The sequence below is a fragment of the Lepidochelys kempii genome, chromosome 11, assembly GCF_965140285.1.
Source record: "Lepidochelys kempii isolate rLepKem1 chromosome 11, rLepKem1.hap1, whole genome shotgun sequence".
NCBI classification, from domain to species: Eukaryota; Metazoa; Chordata; order Testudines; family Cheloniidae; genus Lepidochelys; species Lepidochelys kempii.
This window is the reverse complement of record NC_136390.1, coordinates 62,655,513-62,673,205: the sequence shown is the minus strand read 5'-3', so window position 1 is coordinate 62,673,205 and position 17,693 is coordinate 62,655,513. Positions and strand designations below refer to the sequence as shown.

Below are 17,693 nucleotides of genomic sequence, written 5' to 3'. Positions count from 1 at the left end.
AGTACAAGCACATAGTAAAAGGTGGTCCCCACCTTTAATAGCTTACAAATATCATATGCAAATATCATTACGCAAGTCAGAATTAGGATACAGGTTTTGCACCTCTACATTTACAAAAGTATAATTGGACCTTTGATGACCATATGGTCAATACTTTTGTTTTCTATTTCATTGACGGCACCTCCAAATGTGCCTCCTATCATGATTCTGGGCCATTGGTTCACTAACAATTTAGGCCCTGATTCAACAAAACCCTTAAGGTGGCACTGAGCATTCTCTCTTTAAGTGCTTGGCTAGTTGGTTTTTGCTCACATGCTTGGGAACTGATAGTCATATGTGGGATCAGGAAGGAATTTTTCACCATGCCAGAGTGGTAGAGAATTTTGGGTGTTTTTACCTTCCTCTGTAGTGTGTGGGAGCAGATCACTTGCCAGGATTATCTGGGTATGTCTCACTGAACCAATTACCTGCCATTGCAGAGGCCTTGAGCACTGGTGTACCTCACCCAGTCCTACTCTTTTCTTGTGGCACATAATAGTCTAGTCTCCTATGGGTTGTAACACTTTGGTCTCATTTTGGTTGTTGGGTTTAGTGTGTGGGTACTAGGTACTGTTGGTGGCCTGTGATATACAAATCAGAATAAAATGATCTAGTGTTCCATTCTAGCCTTAAACTCTGTAACACATGCCTAACCTTCTGCACATGCTTAAGTGCAGTAATGAATTTGGGGCCATAAGAAGGAGTACCACCTACTGAACCAAACCACTGTTTTCTGCAATGTTCTTTAAAAGCTTGCTATCTGTTTATTGATCCAACCTGACACAGTTTAGTTTGTAAGACCCTACAAGAGCACATCTTCTTAGTGAGGTATGGCAGCAGGGAGTATAAAGATATTTAATCAGTATAACCAGATAAAAGATATAAAATTCTGTTGTTTACCAGAAAAACAAAGTATTTATGCACAAGGTGCTTTTGGTTCATCTATTTCCATGGTCAGTTCTAGTTTGATCTACAGGATTGCAGAGTAATACCAAGTGGTCCTACCCAAAATGGAAGGCTACATAAAATTGTAACATCTCTAAAACATTGCTCTAGCTCATTAAATTAAGGTTCTCAAGCTGTGGTCTATAGGCCACTGGTGGCCTGTGGAGAACTGGCTGGTGGTCTGCAGGGAGCTGGCAGGTCATATGGGGCTGGTACTCCTAATCTCTAAATGCATTTTAGCAGCTGAAAACACCTAGAATATCTATTAAATGCTATCCTAAAAATATTATCTTTCAATGTAAGCAATTGCTGTCATTAACCCAGGAGCTTGGGGTAAAATCCTGTTTCCACTGAAGTCAATGGTAAAACTCCCTTTGACTTCAATGGGGCCAGGATGTCACTAATTATGAGACTATGAATGTCCACATCAATTATGACTGGGCCAGCCATGAGACAAGAGGTTGTCTAGGAAAAAGAATAAATTGTGTTGATCTCTCCAGAATAAATAGTGCCAGCTGATGATATATTAATCATATTTCATGAATAAAGAAACAAAAATGCAAAATTCAGTCTTTATTTTATTAGAACAGGACTTGTGATGTTTTGTGGTTGGAGGAATGAACAAACTCATATCTGTAAAACATTAAAGACAAACAAGAAAGAAAACCTTTGCTTTCTGGGCATGCTCAGACCTATGCCACTGGAAAGCTTCCAGGAAGAGGTGATCTAAAATACTGTAATTTATAACAAATCAACTGACAGCACAAAACAAATTTCTGCATACATTACAAAATGATATATTTTTTACTTTATTTTCCCAATCCAATCCATAATTATAAACAGGCATTCAATTGTTAGGATGTTCTCTCCTCTTCTGGAATAACTCTTAGTTCATTTGGTCCCATACTAGACATTCCTGTTATTTGTTTCCAGATAGAAGGTAAAAAAATTTAATGGCAGAAAATGCAAAAAGGAGCTAACGCAAACAAAGATGCCTTAAGGGGAAATGGGCAAAAACAGGAAATCTGAAAAACCAGTAGGATTAAGAAAAATATTAATAAAATGGAAAAGCCATCAAACTGCAGCATTGCACAAGGCCAGCAATCAACACATAAGACAAAGTGAGTTTGTAATAACAGTAACAGTAAGTGACTGAAGAGTCAGAGACAGAAAAGAGGGAAAGAATTACAGCATCAAAGGAGAAAATTCAAAATAAAGATAAGAAAAATAATGTGAAAATATTAAGCACAAAATGACAGTACCCAGCTGGGCACCAGTTCAGCAATGTACTTAAATACATGTGTAACTCTGAGTAGTTCTGTTCACTCAGTTATGCACATACTTAAATACCTTTCTGAATCAGGGCCTCAAAAAGGAACATTTTGATACTATGGTCATGAGAACATCATATACAAATTAATACAGGCAAATTAGCTAGAAAGAACTGGAGAGGAAAAAATCAAAACAGAACAAGAATTGGAGGGGGAAATTGCTAAATTTATATTAGATTGTAAGCTCTTTGAGGCACGAACTATCCTTTTGTTCTATGTTTAGACATAGCACAATGGGATCCAAGTCCATAATTGGGCCCCCGGATGCTACAGTAATGCAAATAAACAAAAAATAATAATAAAAATTTCAGTGGGGAAGAAAAGCCAGGTTTTAAATGGTGGAGAGAGCATGGCAGGGAAGTCAGACAAGTCACAAATTTGTTTTAATCAATGAAATGTGAAAAAAATTGTAAAAGTCAATTATATATAACATGGACCAAGAAACAGGGCTCGGAACTATTCCCTTTCGGCTGTTAGTCTAAGTTTTCACTAAATTTACTTTAATGAATAGTAGCAAAAAAGACCACTTCTATAAAAATACCCCCCTCCCCCCCAGGCCATTCCCCCTTTTTTGCTTCCCTGCATGAATCTGGGTTGAGGCTTTCAGTGTATGCAAATGATTTAGATACACTGGGTGAAATCCTGGCCGCACTGAAGTCAGAAGGAATATTTCCATTGCCTTCAACATGATCAGAATTTCACTCACATCCCTTCCCCCATTTTCACTGGATCAGATTCTACCATCTTTATTCAGGTCTTTTGTTTTCAGTGGGACTACTCATGAAATAAGGTACTATTTAACATGAATAATGGTAGCAGAATCTGACCCATTCATTTTAATGGGAGATGTGTATCTAGGGAACACATCTCAACCACTTTGAAAATGTCAGCCCTGCTCTTTTTAAACAAATGACTCTCACCGACCTCAAACACACACACATTGGCTTCCTCTGAGCATCCTTTGCCACGACCTCCCCTCAGCTTTCTTTCCGAGTTTCTATATTTACCTCTGATGTCATTGTTTTCTCTTTCTTTCATATTCAGTGAGCATGCACAGAAAAGGTCTTTAACAGTCAGAAGTCAGGTATATAAAGAATTTTTACATACAATAAATGTGATTTTGCCACTATTACAGCAATAGTTTTCCAAAACTTATACTCCAAGTACTTTTTTTTTTTCTTTAAAAAAATAAGCTGTTACTCTTCATACTGGTTTTAAAGGAAAATATATAATTATTTAAACTCTTATTTAAATATAGTCAATTATTTAATTTGTTAAAAAAATCACTGACTTAGGGCCCTATTTACAAAAGGCTTTTCATGCAAAAATGCATAACATTTTTTATATTATAAAGTCTTCAACATGTGGATATTACGAGGTTCCAAGGGAAAGTTGTGTATGTGAGAGAAGCACAAGTTTACAGCTGATAACATGAAGGACAGTCCATTTACTGACCGTAAAAATTTTTATATATATATATATATATATAAAAATAAAAACACAATTGTTCTCAAGTAGAATGTGCACAAAACCCCATTTACAAACAGAACTATGCGTATCCGAAAACGAGTCAGAACAGGTTAGGTAGAGAGGACATTCTTATACCATAAAAATATATGTCAGCATGAAATTTATCTAAGGTACTAACTTAGTTTAACACTTCGATTTAAAACATAAGTTTACCTCTAAAGAAAACCCTTTTGCTTTAAAACTTTTATTTAAAAATTAACTTTACTATAAAAATCTTTCCTTTACAACTTTGATTTTTAAAAAAAACAGTTACATTATTAGACAAAATATCAAATTATAGAGGCACAATTAGTTAATGGGGCTACCAGTGGCAGCTGTTTTTCTTTTTTTAAAAAAGAAACCCTTATTTCCAGTGATTTATAACATGGTCCTAAGATTCTGTCTTGAACTGACAAGTGTATAAGAAGGCCTCTGGGAAAATAAAAGCTATTTCTAAAGTTAAAAAAAAATAACCATGAGTTATAAAAGAATCTAATCTCTGGTGATGTAAATACATGCAACCTCTTATTTAACATGGGAATTATGCACATGCATCAAAAGAAGAGATGAGTATTAATTTAAAAAAACCCTATTAGTTGTTTATGGTGCTTTTTTATTTAATAAAACTCAAAAATGGTGTTTTTTAAAACCAATATTTTGAAGTCCATTAAGTCTCTAACTCAAACTAGTGACCATGGGCACTTTGGAAAAATGCAAATAAACCAGTTGTTTAAACTTTTTCTTTTTGCATATGCACAATCATCCTGTGCACTGGCAAGAAGATGTATAATAAGGCTAGATGGGTATTTTCCATTCCAAATTACTGCTATTTTTTGTTTAATTTTCAAATGGATTTCAGAAAATTCCAAACAATTTTGTATGGTTTATTGAGTTGTAAATCTGCAAATTAAGGTGCTGATCCTGAAGATATTATAAGTACATGCTATACTTGACCCAGGTGAAGTTCAAAGTGCAGAAGTATTTGCAGGATCGGGGTCTGCAAATTCTAAACATGCCTTGACAAAAGAGGCTGTCACTATAATAGTTCTAAAAAGAAAAAAGGCTATAGGCTTTTCTACTGTTGCCTTCAGAGCTGGGTGGTCGTAGCGTGGCGGCTGCTGGCTGGAAGCCCAGCTCCGAAGGGAGCAGCAGCACAGAAGTAAAGGTGGCATGACATGATATTACCACTCTCTTTTCTATGTTGCTGCTGGCAGTGACGCTGCCTTCAGAGCTGGGCTCCCAGCCAGCAGCCACAGAACTTCCTGCAGCCCGGAGAGGTTCCCAGAGGTGGTGTGACCTGTGCAGAAGAAGAGGAAGTCCCATCCCTTCCCACCCTAGCCAGAACTAGGAGCTGGAACCCAGCGCATGGTAGGAGCCCCCGACTGGGGCTCCCACAGCCCTACCCTTCCCCAGCTCTGGGCCCAGTGCTTGGGAGTTAAAGCAGTCTTAGTGGGGGGGACGGGGGTGAGAGCACAGTGCCCTCCTGACCATGGCACCCTGGAAGATTACCCACATCGCCCACCGTAAGGCCAGCTCTGCTGCCCCCAAGTGATGACCCCACTCATACTATGCTACTCCCACTTTTGCACTGCTGGTGGTGGCAGCTCCGTCTTCAGAGCTGGACGCCTGGCCAGCAGCTGCCACTCTCTGGCCGCCCAGTTCTGAAGGCAGCACAAATATAAGGGGGGGGGGCAATACTGTGACCACCCTACAATAGCCAGATTTCACAGGGGAGACCAAATTTCACGGTCCAAGGTGTGTTTTTCATGTCTGTGAATTTGGTAGGGACCCACCTAGAGATATGTGGAATTGTTAAGACCGTTAATAACCAACCATAAGTCAGTATGGAGTAGGATTATTTTAAAACTGCAGTTAAGTATTTACAAAATAGTCCTTAGCTGACTAAACTCTCATGGCCTTAGATTGTTTTTAAAAATATTTTACTAAGTTTTAAAAAGAAGGAAACTCTCAACTACAGTAAACTAAGTTTAAGTAAAAACAGGTCTGCTCTAAATACACAAAAAAACCAAAAGGGCTTCACAGTTAAGGCTGAAATTCAGGATAACCCACTGCTATTCACACTCACTAGTACAAACTTTTTCTCTGATCTATTCAAGAATGCGAAGGTGAATTATGAAACAAACCATTAAGCTAAATTTTCAGATTTAACTCTAAATTTCTTTTGGTTTTTGAGGTTTCATTAGGACCATCCATGTTGCTTGTATAGCACTGGAAAGATTATTTCTTTACCAACACCATTCATTATTGCTAGAGTGAAAGTCCACAGTGCTCTAGTTTTGTCCAATAAAGCTGGACATGGTTTTAGAAAAACACTAAATTACACAACTTGCTACAATACTGTAATCGTATATTTGTTGAAGACACTATTGCAGTGATCTGCTTTGTATCATACTGTATTAAACTGCTGTTGAAACAGTCTTGAAAATGTATTGTATGTGTAATTAGATGTGAATATACACATACAAACACAAATACATATTCCCTACAACTTAATATTACTCCATTTAATTTCTAGCACAATTGTTTAATCATATTTTTACACTTTACAATTGTGAGGAAAGGTAGGCACAATAAATAATGTTGATTCTACATGATACTTTATTATAGTCTAATGCAGCATAATGCACTGTATTTAGTATCACACAATACAATATGATACAATTCAAGCTCAGTTTGTCTCCTGTAAAGGGTGATGGTGCACTGAAGTGTAGTAAATAGGGTCCTAAGTGCTTAATTTAAACAAATACACAATTTCTGTAACTTTACACACTAGAAGAGGAGATTACTTACCCTCGAGATGGGTGGTCCCTATCTGTATTCTGCAGAGGATTTATGCATGCATGCCATGACTCCAGAGCCAGACAAACTGAAAGTAGTAGTGTCCTTTGGTCTGCACATGCACCCCTCCTTTGCCCCATGGATTTGTCCAAAGCGATAAAAGGTGGACCGAACAGACCACGTCTCCAGTTCCTTCTCCACCGCAAAGTGAATAGATCCACAGCAGAGGGGAAAGTGGAATACAGATAGACACCTACATCTCAAAGAACCTCCAGTTACAGGTAAGTAACCTGTTCTTCTTCAAGTCATGGTCCTTATTGTATTCCACTGAGTGTGAGGAAGAGGAAAAATAAGGACCCCTATATGCCTGAAGTGGGCTGTCATGACAGAGAAAACCTTGGTGAAGATCTGGGAAGCAGTGGTGAGTCAAATGGTAGGACCCTGCACTGAAAATGCTGAAGACCCAACATGAGCCTCAGGAATCTCCTGGGGGTTGGATGGATATCTATGTGAAAATAGAGCCGTAAACCCACATGCCTTTTTCTAGAGAAGGTGTGATGGCTGCTAAGGTAACCATACTAAACTTGGGCTTGCAGATGAAGTGGCTGAAGTGACGTAGGTCCAGGATTGGTCTCCAGGCACTCTTTTCCTTGAGTACCTGGAAGTAAGTGGAATAACCCTGTGCCCTGATAGTTCGGAAGAATGTGCTCTATTGCTCCCCTTTGCAGTAGAGGGAGTCTATTTTTAGGGCAAGGATGCTGTCATGAGAGTGGTCCCTGAAAAGGGATCAAAGCAGGGGATCTGGATGAAGTAGTGTGGTAACTTGTATAACCATAGTAGATGTCATCCAGGACCCACTTATCAGTTATTATTGCACTCCAAGCTGGTAAGAAGAGTGCTAGATGACCCCCCAAAGGGGGTGGGTTGGTTCCATGGCAGAGGGCCTGGTGGTTGACAGTTCTCTAGTGGTACACAGAAATATTGCTTTGGAGAGGACTGCATGGAAGACGACAAAGACGGAGAAGCCGGGCCTGGAGGGTGGGATTCGTTGGGTCTTCTGGCACTTACAAGGAGGTTTATATGGCCTCTGATGGAAGAACTAGGGAGAAGTGAATCACTGTGGGTGGTGGGCAGTAGAATTTTTGCTGGCGTACAAGTGTATAGATACCCAGCAATCTAAGTGTGGCTCTGGAATCCTTGAGGGAATGGAGGGATTTGTTGGTTTTCTGATTAAACAGGTGACTCATCAAAAGGAAGGTCCTCAATGGAAGGACAAGGAGTAATGGTCTCAAGTTGCAGGGGGGGAGGTTTAGGTTGGATATTAGGAAAAACTTTTTCACTAGGAGGGTGGTGAAACACTGGAATGCGTTGCCTAGGGAGGTGGTGGAATCTCCTTCCTTAGAAGTTTTTAAGGTCAGGCTTGACAAAGCCCTGGCTGGGATGATTTAATTGGGTATGGGTCCTGCTTTTGAGCAGGGGGTTGGACTAGATGACCTCCTGAGGTCCCTTCCAACCCTGATATTCTATGATTCTATGATTCAATGGTATTCTGCACATCTCTGGGAAAACTGCATGAGTGAAGCCATGATTCCCTTCGCATGACAATGCCTGTGGATAATTGAGCGTAAAGTGGTATCTGCAGCATTCATAGCCGACTGAAGCACCATTCTAGCCACCAGCTTACTCTCCTCCAGGATAGACTGGAAACATGCTCAATCTTGCGAGGCAGCTTTTCAGTAAAGTCCCTCACTTTACCATTGTTATTTGACCACCAAGGCTTGGTAGTTTGAAATTGGAATTGGAGGCTTGCTGAAGAGAAGACCTTGCATCCCAGAAGCTCTAAATGTTTGCCCTGCTTATCTGTCGGGTGGAGCACAGATGTTGGTGTCTGGAGCATTCCGTTGCTGCTTGCACCATGAGAGAATTGGGGTGGGGAAAGAAAACTCTGACCCCTGGGTTGGTATGTAGTATCTCTTCTCTGTGTGCAAGTGGCTGGGGTATGCCAAACCATTCAAGCTGGCTGAAGAATAGCTTTGTTGACTGGTAGGGCAACCCTGCTCAGTACCAAGGAATGAAAGATGTCCAGGCGTTGATGCAGCTTGTCTTGTACTTCCTCCAGTGGACTATGAAGCTCGTCCGCCATTCTTTGCAGGAGTTCTTGGAACTGGCAAAAATCACCAGGAGACAAGGGGGAGGCTGAAGTGACTGCAGCATTTGAAGAGGATGAAGGGAAGCATTCCTGCTCCAGCGGTACCGTTGGAACAGGACTGAGTAGTTCATCCTCCATAACTTCTTCAGAGCGTCTGCTCAAGGGTGCCCCAACGGGGACAGAGGCAAAGCCTCCCACGTGGAACAGGAAAGTTCTGAGAGTAGGTACTGAGATCAGGACCCTCAATAGGGCCAGAAAGACTGATCCTGTGGATGTTGCGGAGGGCCCCATGCTGAAGGCAACCAGTGGCTTCTCTGTTGTTGGGGGGAGGGGTATTGCCACTCCACTGGCAGTCCCTTTGGGTACTCATACTGGAAGTAGGGAATGGGCAGTTCTCATGCTCTGTCAGAATCCAAGGACGAAAAGAACTCAGATCCTGGTTCCAATGGCAGTACCGTTGGAAGTGTGCAATCCACAGAAGGAGGCATCCAAGTGGGGCCTGGCTGTGGCAAGTGCCAGACAGGAGATCAGACTTATAAGAACATAAGAATGGCCATACTGGGTCAGACCAAAGATCCATCCAGCCCAGTATCCTGTCTACCAACAGTGGCCAATGCCAGGTGCCCCAGAAGGAGTGAACCTAACAGGTAATGATCAAGTGATCTCTCTCCTGCCATCCATCTCCACCCTAGGGACACCATTCCTTACCCATCCTGGCTAATAGCCATTAATGGACTTAGCCTCCATGAATTTATCCAGTTCTCTTTTAAATCCTGTTATAGTCCTAGCCTTCACAACCTCCTCAGGCAAGGAGTTCCACAGGTTGACTGTGCGCTGAGTGAAGAAGAACTTCCTTTTCTTTGTTTTAAACCTGGTGCCCATTAATTTCATTTGGTGGCCCCTAGATCTTATATTATGGGAACAAGTAAATAACTTTTCCTTATTCACTTTCTCCACACCACTCATGATTTTATATACCTCTATCATATCCCCCCTTAGTCGCCTCTTTTCCAAGATGAAAAGTCCTAGCCTCTTTAACCTCTCCTCATATGGGACCTGTTCCAAATCCCTAATTATTTTAGTTGCCCTTTTCTGAACCTTTTCTAATGCCAGTATATCTTTTTTGAGATGAGGGGACCACATCTGTATGCAGTATTCAAGATGTGGGCATACCAAGGATTTATATAAGGGCAATAAGATATTCTCCGTCTTATACTCTATCTCGTTTTTACTGATTCCTAACATCCCGTTTGCTTTTTTGACTGCGGCTGCACACTGCATGGACGTCTTCAGAGAACTATCCACAAGGATTCCAAGATCTTTCACCCTATTTGTTGTAGCTAAATTTGCCCCCCTCATATTGTATGTATAGTTGGGGTTATTTTTTCCAATGTGCATTACTTTACATTTATCCACATGAAATTTCATTTGCCATTTTGTTGCCCAATCACTTAGTTTTGTGAGATCTTTTTGAAGTTCTTCACAGTCTGCTTTGGTCTTAACTATCTTGAGCAGTTTAGTATCATCTGCAAACTTTGCCACCTCACGGTTTACCCCTTTCTCCAGGTCATTTATGAGTAAGTTGAATAGGATTGGTCCTAGGACTGATCCTTGGGGAACACCACTAGTTACCCCTCTCCATTCTGAAAATTTACCATTTATTCCTACCCTTTGTTCCCTATCTTTTAGCTAGTTCTCAATCCATGAAAGAATCTTCCCTCTTATCCCATGACAACTTAATTTACGTAAGAGCCTTTGGTGAGGGACCTTGTCAAAGGCTTTCTGGAAATCTAAGTACACTAAGTCCACTTGATCCCCCTTGTCCACATGTATGTTGACCCCTTCACAGAACTCTAACAGATTAGTAAGACCTGATTTCCCTTTACAAAAACTATGTTGACTTTTGCCCAACAATTTATGTTCCTCTCTGTGTCTGACAATTTTATTCTTTATTATTGTTTCAACTAATTTGCCTGGTACGGATGTTAGACTTACCACTCTGTAATTGCCAAGATCACCTATAGAGTCCTTTTTAAATATTGATGTTATATTAGCTATCTTCCAGTCATTGGGTACGGAGGCTGATTTAAAAGGACAGGTCACAAACCATAGTTAATAGTTCTGCAATTTCACATTTGAGTTCTTTCAGAACTCTTGGGTGAATGCCATCTGGTCCCAGTGACTTGTTACTGTTAAGTTTCTCAATTAATTCCAAAACCTCTTCTAGTGACACTTCAATCTGTGACAATTCCTCAGATTTGTCACCTACAAAAGATGGCTCAGGTTTGGGAATCTCCCTAACATCCTCAGCCATGAAGGCTGAAGAAAAGAATTCGTTTAGTTTCTCTGTAGTGACTTTATCGTCTTTAAGTGCTCCTTTTGTATCTCGACCATCCAGGGGCCCAACTGGTTATTTAGCAGGCTTCCTGCTTCTGATGTACTTAAAAAACATTTCGTTATTACCTTTTGAGTTTTTGGCTAGCTGTTCTTCAAACTCCTTTTTGTCTTTTCTTATTACATTTTCACACTTAATTTGGCAGTGTTTATGCGCCTTTCTATTTACCTCACTAGGATTTGACTTCCACTTTTTAAAAGATGCCTTTTTATCTCTCACTGCTTTTCTAGGTGCAGGTGGCAGAGGAAGGTGCGAACATCTTGGTTCCGCCACGGCAAACCGCTCATGTGACTCCGGTGCTTTCTCCAAGCATCCCTGTGTCAACGGTTCCTGTTCTGTAGCGAGCACCAGAGCAGAAGACTGTCCAAGAAGTGGTGGATCCCTTGTTTTAAAGGAAGCTGACACTGAAGGCATGTGCAGCTTGGTTCTCTGTACTGGCAAATCTGTTGGTCTGCATAAGTTTTGTGTCATACGTGGACACCTTGGAACATGCTGCTTCTCTGTGGCTGGAACTCATGGAAGGCACATCATTCTTTTTTGGCTCGGAGGAAGACTTGCCTCCATGCTTATGTGCATGCTTCCTTGCCTCCGAACTAGGCCCTGGCATGGGGTCCATAGCAGCGGTACCACCAGAGCCAGGTTCAAGCTCTGAAATATGGGCTTCTCCCAAGCAGTAGAAGCAGCACTGGTGCTCATTGCTGATGGAGAACAAAACGGGGGCAGGAAGTGCAAATCCTGAATCCTGGCATTTTTGGCATAATCTAGTACCGGTGTGTGGGGTTGCTGGGGATTAAAAAAAAACAGATTCCCCCAAAAGTCCAAATCCTACAAAAACTATTACTAAAAACTTAACTACCTAAGAAACAGTAATGACAGCAGAATAAAAAACTAACTATAGACAATTTCTAAAACATTTTTCTTTTAAAAGTGCAGAGACGAGAGGACATTAGCAGCTCTGACTTGGACCATGCAGTTGTGAGAAGGAACTGGAGATGCAGTCCGTCCACCCGACCCTTTGTCACCTAGGATGAATCCGCAAGGCAAGGGTGCATGCGCAGACCAATGGACACTACTAATTCAAACTCTCCAGCTCCAGACGCATGGCACACATGCAAATTCTCAGTGGAATTCAATAGGGACCATCATTCAAAGAAAAACAGTGCAATATGTAGTGTGCCCATATTCCAACATGAAATTAGTTTGTTGCTACAGTAGTTTATTACTGGACCTTTGATCCATCGTATCTGCAGTTCTGGCACATCACCTGGATTTTGTATAATCACCTTCTGTTCACTCTCTTTTTCCTCAGCCTATTCCCAGGTGTTGGGTAAGTAAAAGTTTGTTGTTGTTTTATTGGCTAGCTATCTATTGGTAAAACAAGACAGCCTCCCAATACAGGTATACTAGAAGTTTTTCCAGAGGGCTATTTCACAATGCTGGGGAGACCCTTATCTCCCAGCTCCTAACTTTGGAAGAAGCTAGTTCTGGCTTCTTCGGAAAAGACCCTGCTGTGATTTTCTGCCTCTTTTCAGTAATCCCTGAAATGACTGTAGAGTTCAAAAATGTCCTCCTGGGTTTCCTCCTAACATTTAGCTTTTTAGCATCAAGTTTTTCCTTTTTGAGGTGCTTTCCCAAAGTAGGTTTCCTTGTCTGGTGCCTATGGATGGAGAAGACAGAAGAAGATTTTTGGGCACAAGAGGAGAGCTTCCCTCTTATCTGCTCCTTTTTTCGCTTTTTAGTTCTGGATGCTTGTTTGCATGGGGCTACTCTACTTCCTCTTCTCACAAGGCCACAGTTGACAGACATGGGTACTGAAGCCTTTTTGGAAAAACCTGGTTCCCTACTAGTGCCTTCTTTCCGCTTCCACATTGTCTTTGAATTCTCCCTCTCCAACCATTCGCTCCTGATTGATTTCAAAGGTATTTTGGCAACCCTGCTATTAATTGGGGTTAATCTAACATCTCCTTCTATCTGAGACTGATGGGAGTTGAAAGGTGAAATGACTAAGTGTTTATAGGACTTCTCTGAGTGAACAAATACCGGAAAATCAGACCTTTCTGTGGAAATGGAAGATCCATCGGTCCTCAGACTTGAATTCATATCATTCCCTTTAACTGGATCTGACAGGAAAGCCGCTGAAGAGGAACTATAGAAGCCTGGCCAATTGAAGGATTTAGATGGTGTATATTCTTTCTGCGTATCAGATAGTTTCTTCGTGTTTGCATCGAGGCTTAGACTCCTGAACAGTTGTCGAACATGGGAGGGCTTTTTGGCTTTTTCTCTAACTGTGCTCTTGGGAGGTGTTTTCAGAATTCGATTTGTCAGTGGGTCATAATACTTAAGAGAACATTGTTTGTATCTGTACCTTACAGAGTCCTTGCTGTCTGTGGAGTTGTGATTTCTCCTCATTTTGGGAGCATCTATGGGTTTGCCTTTATATTGTTTAATCTCTGGACATGAAAGGACATAAACCACTGTCTTGGGCTGCAGAGGGCTCATAATTTTGGTATATGCTTCAGGAAGCTTGAGGGCACATAGTCTGGTTTTCATGTTTGAAATTCTTTCATTCTCTGACCAAATAATGTTTGCTTTCTGATCTGGTGGATCAGACTCCTTTCTAATGATTTTTCTTTTTACTACTGGATAGTTCACTAAACTGGTTTGGGTTCCATGGCTGACTTTGACCACTTGGCATCTTGAAGCAAGGCGCCACGTCCTCTTTCTAGGTATCTGAAGTATTTGTGGGTTGCATAGTGTATCAGAGGCCAACAAGTTATCAAAATCAGAACCACCACTTACAGCATCATTAAATTCTGGCAATGCTTTAACTGATGAAGTTTCTGTTCTGTTACCTGTAACAATGTCACTCTTCCTTTCATCTTTCTGCTTCTTCCTCATCCTCTTCCCCGTACAGTTGGCAGAGGGTTCACTGTTGAAATGACAATGGAAACGACCCTCCTTGAAATCACGCACAAGTGCTTCAATTTTTATATCATCTTCATACATTATCTGGGACCACGTCTTTCCCACAAATGAAGGAGGCACATGAGGCAGAGCTGGAAGAACTGGTTCCTCATTATGAATTATTATATCCTGTGTTGCTGCTTCTGTTTGCTCCACTGAACCACCTTTTAGAACAGAACTAAGTTGGGTTCCATAGTTTCTATCTTCCAGGTTTACTTGGACCTCTTTTAGGAATTCTATATCATTTGTAGCTGCCTTGGGTAGGCCTGCTCCTGAGCAAATAGGTGCCTCACAATTAAAACTCATTTCAGAGCCCTCTAGACTACTGTGATCCAGAAGTGATGAAATATTTAAATAGGAATTACTCTCTTCATCTTTGCAAGACAACTTATTAGGTGGAGCTCCATGGCAGTACTTCAGAATGACTTCTTCAATTATCCTATCTACTGAAGTTTCATCAACCCTGCTCACCTTGATGTCTTTGTTTCTTGTTAACTGTGGGGATGCCCCAAAACTTAGTGAGTTGCTAGTAACCACAAGATCCCTGAGACAGAAGTCAGACACCAAAGTTTCATCCTGAGATTGTAAACGATCTAGTTTAAAAAAAGATTGACCTGAGATAATATATGAAGAGTTGCCTTGGTTGCAGGTAGGATTCTGATGTGAAAATGAAGGGTTTTTTGGGTGGACTGATGCCAGAACAGGATTAGGATTTGTGTTTAATAATCCATCCTTATGGCATACATCCTTCTGCATGTGATCATATCTGCTACTTGGAATCAAATTTGATGTTGCTGAGTACCTAATATTTTTTGCAATTACAGGGCTAACAGGAGAACTGTGACATAAAGGAGTGCTACGCAAATGGTGAGATACTGGGCTCACAGCTGTAAACTGGCCATCACAGCTACTATTTGCAATTTGAGCACCATCCATTACTGTATGTTTTTTCTCATTGCTACAGATGTCCAAAGTTTGCTGGGATATTTCTAAGATGTGTTCCTGTCCCATCTTTAGTTTTTGGATAAATGTCTGTGGCACAGAAATTGACTTTATGCCCTCCTGAGATCTGCAAGGAGAAGGGGAGCATGATTTAACAATGGATTCACGGTCTGTGCCAGGCATCTCCCGTATGCTTCTTACCACCTCTTTCTCCTCTTCTGGAAGCAGGAAAACATCCCGGGGAACCATTGGGGAGGTGGGAAATGGCATGTCATCATATGTTGGTCTGGAAAAAACAAACTGTATAAATGTTGTAAATACATTTAAAGCTTTTCAAACAGAGGAATTAAGAGTTCCATAACCATTATTAAGTATAGTGCATTATGATTAAGAACAAACTCAAATCACTACCTACAGTGCTTTACAAAGCAAAGCTTCAAGAAAAGAAAGGAAACAAAGACAATGTTTCATAAAGCACCCCAAAGACAGAAGACAAACTGGGCATTTGTCTGATTCCATAAAGCAGGGGTGGGCAATCTTTTTGGCCTGAGGGCCACATCTGGGTATGGAAATTGTATGGTGGGCCATGAATGCTCAGAAATTGGGGGTAGTGGTGAAGGAGAGGGTGAGTGCTCCGGATTGGGGGGGGGGCTCTAGGATGGGGCCAGAAATTAGGAGTTCAGAGTGTGAGGGGCGCTCCGGGCTGGAGCAGGGGGTGGGTTGAGGGGTTTGGGATGCAGTAGGGTGCTCCAGGCTGGGACTGAGGGGTTCGGAGGGCGGAAGGGGGAAATCAGGGTTGGGGCAGGGGGTGAGGGCTCTGGTCTAGGGCCGTGGATGAGGGGTTTGGGGTGGACAGGAGGGGAATCTGGACTGGGATCAAGGGGTTTGGAGGGCGGGAGGGGGATCAGGGCGGGGCTCCGGGCAGTGCTTGCCTCAAGCATTTCCCGGAAGCAGCAGCATGTCCCCCCTCTGGCTCCTACGCGGAGTAGTGGCCAGGCAGCTCTGCGCACTGCCCTGTCCAAAGGCGCTGCCCTTGCAACTCCCATTGGCCAGGAACCGCAGCCAAAGGGAGGGGTGGGGATAGCGTGCGGAGCTCCCTGGCTGCTCCTATGCATAGGATGGGGGACGTTGGCACATTCCCGGGAGCCGCGCCAAGAGGGGCAAGCCCCCAACCCCACTCCCCGGTGGGAACTTGAGAGCCAGATTAAAAAGGTCTGACCAGCTGTAGTTCGCCCACCCCTGCCATAAAGGATCAGGTAGATATTATTTTCACCCTCTCCTAGCAGGGAGCTTTTCAGAATGGCTAAAAACATATTAGTATCATTATTCTACAAATGATAGCAGAGAAAGGGAACAGAAAATATTTTTCTTCTTTTAATCCCATTGATTTATAAAGAACAATTAAGTTATTTTATAATGTATACTATATAAATGTATAGGTTTCAGAGTAGCAGCCGTGTTAGTCTGTATTCGCAAAAAGAAAAGGAGGACTTGTGGCACCTTAGAGACTAACCAATTTATTAGAGCATAAGCTTTCGTGAGCTACAGCTCACTTCCTCAGATGCATCTGAGGAAGTGAGCTGTAGCTCACGAAAGCTTATGCTCTAATAAATTGGTTAGTCTCTAAGGTGCCACAAGTCCTCCTTTTCTTTTTATATAAATGTATAGTTGATCTACTAATCATGCGGCTGTACAGTGCTTTATAAGCATCTTTGTACATAAACTCTTCTTTTAAGAGTGGTTCTCTGAAATATGACTCTGCAAATATCATTATGGGGTTCCACAGAGGGAGCAAATCTGTGGAGTAAGGAGCAAGCATTTCTAACTAGCCACTTTTCATTGTACAATCATTGTACTGTCTCACTACCTAAAGTTTCACTGTACAGTCTCATCATAAGGATTTACTCCAATACAGACATTAAAATGTTTGCTGATTGAAAGTTGGCAGACAAATTCTCAGCGTGGGAGAATTATTGCCTTCAACAGTAAAACATTCAGTTTGGCTATTTTTTCAAAATTATATTTGTATGTAACAATCAAAATGTTTATATAGCTCAAAAGTGTTTCAATTTTGAAACTAAAAAGTACATGCCATTAATTCATTAAAAAACAAAATAATTATCCTGTTTAGAAACATGCAATTTCTTTAATCTAAGCATTTATAAAGATTTTAACATGTACAGTAGTAGAGATACACCTCACTGATAGGTGTGTATAGTTCTAATGAATCATTTTATCAATTTTTTTTAAATCTACTTTTAAAATGTTAAATGTGGATCCACAGATCAATCCTTCACTCCTTATAACAGCAAACTCAAGAGTTTTCCCCAAGTAAGGAGTGCATTTGGCCCTTAAATGGTCAGCAAGGCCTACTACTAACAAAGGTGCATGTCCAAAAGCAACAAACTTACAGTACTGAAATGCATATCTACCTAGGACACAATAGAAGATCTAAAGGAACTGGTAATACTCACTAGTTAAGTAATACATATTAATTTGTACTAGGCAAAGAGCCTATTTGGAGGGAGGTAGGCTGGTATGGAGAGACATAATTGTCTTTGTCCATGAAGGTCTAGCCAGGTTGAAGGCGTATTACACTCTCACAGTCCTTGGGAGGCAG

General features: G+C 41.3%; 1 protein-coding gene across 6 annotated transcripts in view; it reads right to left on the bottom strand.

Moving 5' to 3' along the window:
- Positions 1–1,549: 1,549 nt before the first annotated feature.
- Positions 1,550–17,693, bottom strand: part of ZDBF2 (zinc finger DBF-type containing 2) — a 39,538-nt gene continuing 23,394 nt past the window's right edge. For all 6 annotated transcript variants that reach the window (XM_073306549.1, XM_073306545.1, XM_073306546.1 and 3 more), the window contains one exon: positions 1,550–15,359. In XM_073306549.1, the coding sequence (XP_073162650.1) occupies positions 12,596–15,359 (2,764 nt within the window). In that variant the 3' untranslated portion in view covers positions 1,550–12,595. The remainder of the gene's footprint in view (positions 15,360–17,693) is intronic.